At 29.5% G+C, this 4958-nt stretch overlaps 1 protein-coding gene across 1 annotated transcript; it reads left to right on the top strand.

Moving 5' to 3' along the window:
* The first annotated feature begins 1031 nt into the window (after positions 1–1031).
* Positions 1032–4022, top strand: LOC110991739 (esterase E4). Its single transcript, XM_022257211.2, has 4 exons — positions 1032–1413; positions 1486–1614; positions 1880–3180; positions 3615–4022. Exons 1-4 carry the CDS (start codon positions 1309–1311, stop codon positions 3787–3789), a joined length of 1710 nt encoding a protein of 569 aa, XP_022112903.2. The 5' UTR covers positions 1032–1308; the 3' UTR covers positions 3790–4022.
* The last annotated feature ends 936 nt before the right edge of the window (positions 4023–4958 follow it).

Raw genomic sequence — 4958 nt, 5'->3', positions numbered from 1 at the left:
ATCCAATACTTTCATTGGGTGACTTTTTTTTGTTTGAACTTTACGCCTACGCCTACGCTTTCAAGAACGAAGAACGCTTTATTTTTTAATAATACAATATTAAATAAAACTGAATTAATACCCAAAAAAATAATACAAATTGAAATAATTATTAATACTTACTTCATACATAAATGCAGCGCTCAATTATTTTCCTTTTCAGGCAATATTATTTTCCTCCCCTTTCATTAAAAATGACCTAGATGTTGTTTAATTTTCTATTTTTTGTCATTTACAGCTGCAAGTTTCATTTAAAAAACATTATCAGCAAAAGATGAAATGTATTAAATTAATATCCTTTCTGCCAAAATATGCTCAAATACCTTAAACGTGTATTTCCAAAATTATATATTGAAATGCATTACTAGTGGTCGTGGTACGTAAGTCAGATATTTACATTATCTATCATCGAAACTAAAAATATTCCTGCAAAACATAATTATATTTAAATGTAATTCAAGTATTTTAAATAATTGGTGTTTAGATGCTGATATATTTTTTTTTTACAAATGGTCGCGGTTATAATTATAATGATACTGCATGCTAAAACTATTCCGTTTCATTCTACGATCAAATCTCCCGCGAAAAGTTCCCGCGTTATACACAGAATATTAAACCTAAAGTTTATAATTGTTTGATAAATTTATCCCTTTCAATAAACTATAAGTTATTATAAAATAAAAAGTTATTTGCAATCTAATGCTCAATCGAATTTTTTACTAGATCACAAAGATAAAATATCGTTTTATTAACATTTACGAAGGATTTAGCCTTCGTGAATGTTAATAGATCAGCTTTATGTTTTTACCTTTGTACCGAAAACGTCAAACGACGAAAGCTTTGGCAATGACAGATAAATGACAAAATTAATTTACAATTAGCCAAGACTAGGCGGTATGGTCGAAAGACTATAGCCTGCGCCATGGGCGAAATAAAAAAAAAAATAAAAAAAATTACAATTAGCCATAAAATAATAATAAAAAGTTTACTTCGTCTTGTTAATTTTGAGTTGGTGGTTGAAATGAAATTCAAAAATCCTCCGATCCAATATATTTCAAAATAAATATAAGACAACTTACAAACCATGCTAAAATGGTCGTAACGTAAATGTAATATACCAATCCCATATTAAAAGGTCTCTTTCATCGTCCTTATCTCATAAAAATATAAGGAGCATCATATTATAATATTGAAAATATAATTTAAGTGTGTTGAGTTGTTGCGAAGCTATGAAGAGTAAACTTTGAACTAAATTGTGATATTGATTCTATGTACCTAATGAGTTTATATGTAAAAAAAATTTTATTTCAATCGGCCAAAGTCCAAAGGTGCTTCATTACAAGATATTCTTCAAAAACTAATATAATGAAGAGGGTAAGAGTAAGAGGGTTAGTAATTATATTTTTTTGTTTTGATACATTGTAATTAAACCATTTTTTATTTTAGGAACCATTAGTAAATACTAAAAATGGTGAACTGAGAGGATGTATTAAAAAGCTATTTGATGGCACAGAATATTACAGCTTTAAAGGAATACCATATGCACAACCACCAGTTGGGAAACTGAGATTTAAAGTATTTTTTACTAGTATTATCTTAAGTTAGATGTTTGTCTGTATGTTTTATAAATGGATAACATAAGTCATCAACAATACAACAATCTTAAATTTCAAAATTACTATCAGTTATTATTGTATTGGTAATATTTTTTTGTTGTTTTTTGTAAAGTAAATACTATATCTGTTAAACCATATAGTATTTAGATTTTAAATATTAATTAACATTATAAATTCAGTGTAAATAGGTAGTATGCTAGTATGTGAGTTAACTAATATTTCAGGCCCCATTACCTGCTAAACCATGGAAAGGTGTGTATGATGCTTTAAGACATGGCCCGATCTGTCCACAATTTGAAGCTCAAACACGCCAAGTTAAAGAAGGAAGTGAAGACTGCCTATATCTTAATGTTTATACAAAGTCCATAGAAAGCAGCACTAAAAGCCCTGTAATGGTTTTTATCCATGGTGGAGGCTTTATATCTGGTTCAGGCAATACTGATTTGTATGGCCCAGAATTTATTTTACAGCACAATGTTGTGTTAGTTACTATAAACTATAGATTGGAAGTGTTTGGATTCCTTAACTTAGACATACCTGAAGTGCCAGGAAATGCTGGTATGAAAGACCAGGTTCTAGCACTGCGCTGGGTCCAAGAAAATATTAATGATTTTGGTGGTGATTCTAATAATGTTACAATTTTTGGTGAGAGTGCTGGTGCAGCATCTGTTACTTACCACATGGTATCACCTATGTCCAGGAAATTATTTCATAAAGTGATTGCCCAAAGTGGTGTATGTACAGCAAATTGGGCACTGGGTGTTGATGGAAAAAATAGGGCTTTTAGATTGTGTAAATTATTAGGGAATGAGACTAGAGATCCTATTGAAGCTCTAACATTCTTGCAAAGTGTACCAGCAACTGACTTGGTTGGTAAAACCTTTAAAACAGTAACCAACGATGAAAGACATAGAGGTCTTCCAATACATTTTTGTCCTAGTATTGAAAAGAAATATGGCCATAATGAGGTTTTTTTACCAGAACATCCAGAACAGGCATTTCATAATCGTGATTCTGTGAATGTGCCATTAATGATTGGGTATAACTCAAGAGAAGGATTAGTTTTATTATTAACTGAGTCTAAGAAAATTGAATATAGGAACAAAAATCCATCCTCCTTTGTACCAAGAGAAATATATAATGTAGTGAATGAGGGTAAATTAAAAGAAATAGGGCTGAAAATAAAAGAATTCTACTTTGGTGGTCAAGATATAACAATCGAAGATACTGAGAAAATCTGCGACTTACAATCAGACTTATATTTTACATACCCAATACATTATTTTATTGAGCTTTATGCGAGGAATACTCTACCAGTATATATGTATAGCTTTAACTATGATACAGATTTAAACTTTTTTAAAAATTTGATGGGAGCCAGTGACATAAAGGGAGCAGCTCATGTTGATGAATTGTTTTATATATTCTGTTGTGCAATGAATAGAGATTATTATGAGGAAAATGAAAGTCTGAGAAGTATTATCAATAATGTAACTAGACTTTGGACTGATTTTGCTAAAAATGGGTAAGACTTAAATACTCTGAATATTTTCTTTAGTATTTCTGTGGGACTTAGTGTTTGAATGTTTTATTATTATTGTTAATATATAATGTGTATATTTTATTTTTAAATTTAAGCTTAATCCTAAATTGTGTGACTAATGGTTAATTAATTTTGTGTTTTTTCCCTATTTATTGAAGCACACATTACTAATGAGTAATATGTACATAAACAAATATGTAATGAAAGGTTTAGGATTAGATTCCCAAAGAAATGATAATTACCTGTACAGTTACTTTAATTAATAAAAATAACAAAAAATAAATAAGCAATCTTATTATAGTTCTATATACAATGTTTGTATACAGTTAAGTACTGGGTGTTTGTTGTTTTCATAGACATTTAATGAACAAAGACAAACACAACAGTTCTAAAAAATTATTTCACTTTAATTTCAGGAACCCAGTATCAAACAGTGCAATAAATTGGCAGCCATACACTATAAAAAATAAAGAATATCTTAATATTGATAAAAGCATGGCACTTGGAAGGTATGTAGATCAAAGAAGAATTGAATTTTGGAAGAAAATGTACAAAGAAGCAGGCTTACATTGTATAAGAAGTAATTTATAGTTTTGCAATAAGTATATATTGAAAAAACTGTCTATGTCTTCAGTATTTAGACAAATTTGTATAAGATTTTAGATATTCGGTGTTTGGTATTCAGTGGGTTAGTCTTACAGGTTAAGTGAGAGTGCCGAGACTTTTTAAACATTTGTATTTATTAGGAATAGTTTACTGGTCAGGGTTGAATTGTTTATAAGATTTATACATTTGTTATATTTAAATATATATTTTTATTGTTATGGGTTTTTTCTTCTCAATCTATATTCTCCCGACATATACAGTCAAAATCTCTTGAACAACATCCAAGGGACTACTCATATTTAGTCATAAAAACTGTCTTAACAGCTGATTAAGTTGTTATTAAGTACCTGATATTATAGAATTCAGCTGAGACCTTTGATTTTGGTCATATAACCAGTATCTTGTTCTAAATCTGACTGCATCTGCATACCAAAGTGAAACATTAAAGATTATTTCTTGTGTTTTTATTTTGTTTTGGTAATAGGTTTTTATGTTTACGTAGTTATTACCTACTTGCTCATTCGGCGTAGGAAATTACATTGTAAGGCGTTCTAGATGTGTAAAATCTAAACAGCCTATATCTGCCAAAATAGAGTATGTGTCCTATATGGAGGGTCGGCAGACTAAAGTACATAAGTCATAATTCATTTTCACTTGAGTTTTTACAGGAACAACAAAAAACATAATAGAAATCAATGTATTTGGAATTTACTAATTTATTTATTACACTTTCATTGTTAAACAAGAAATACATTATATGAACATAAAAAACTATAAAAAAATAAGATAAAAGCGGACTTTGAGCGACTTATGTGATACGTATTATTTACTAATTACACCTTATACATGACTTAAGTGATTAGGCCTAGTGAAGTGTTGCTTTTATTTCAGATAATAATATTAATCATACACTCACAGAAGAGAGGTGTGTGTGTGTATGATTAATAATTATCTAATTATTGGACTCTTCTTCACTACTGAAAACATCAGGGAGTGTGTTTCGAGCTGTTTCAGAAGTAGGCAAATTATTGTAAAAACTATGAAATGTGTCGGGTATAAGCGGAAAAAGTGATATAAGATCATCTTTTTTTTCTTTGGATATAGGTATAGGTTGGTTAGTTATCACTGGTACAGCATCGGGCACTACTGAAGAT

Source organism: Pieris rapae, chromosome 16 (assembly GCF_905147795.1).
Source record: "Pieris rapae chromosome 16, ilPieRapa1.1, whole genome shotgun sequence".
Classification (NCBI taxonomy): Eukaryota; Metazoa; Arthropoda; class Insecta; order Lepidoptera; family Pieridae; genus Pieris; species Pieris rapae.
This window is presented reverse-complemented; position numbering and strand designations above follow the sequence as displayed.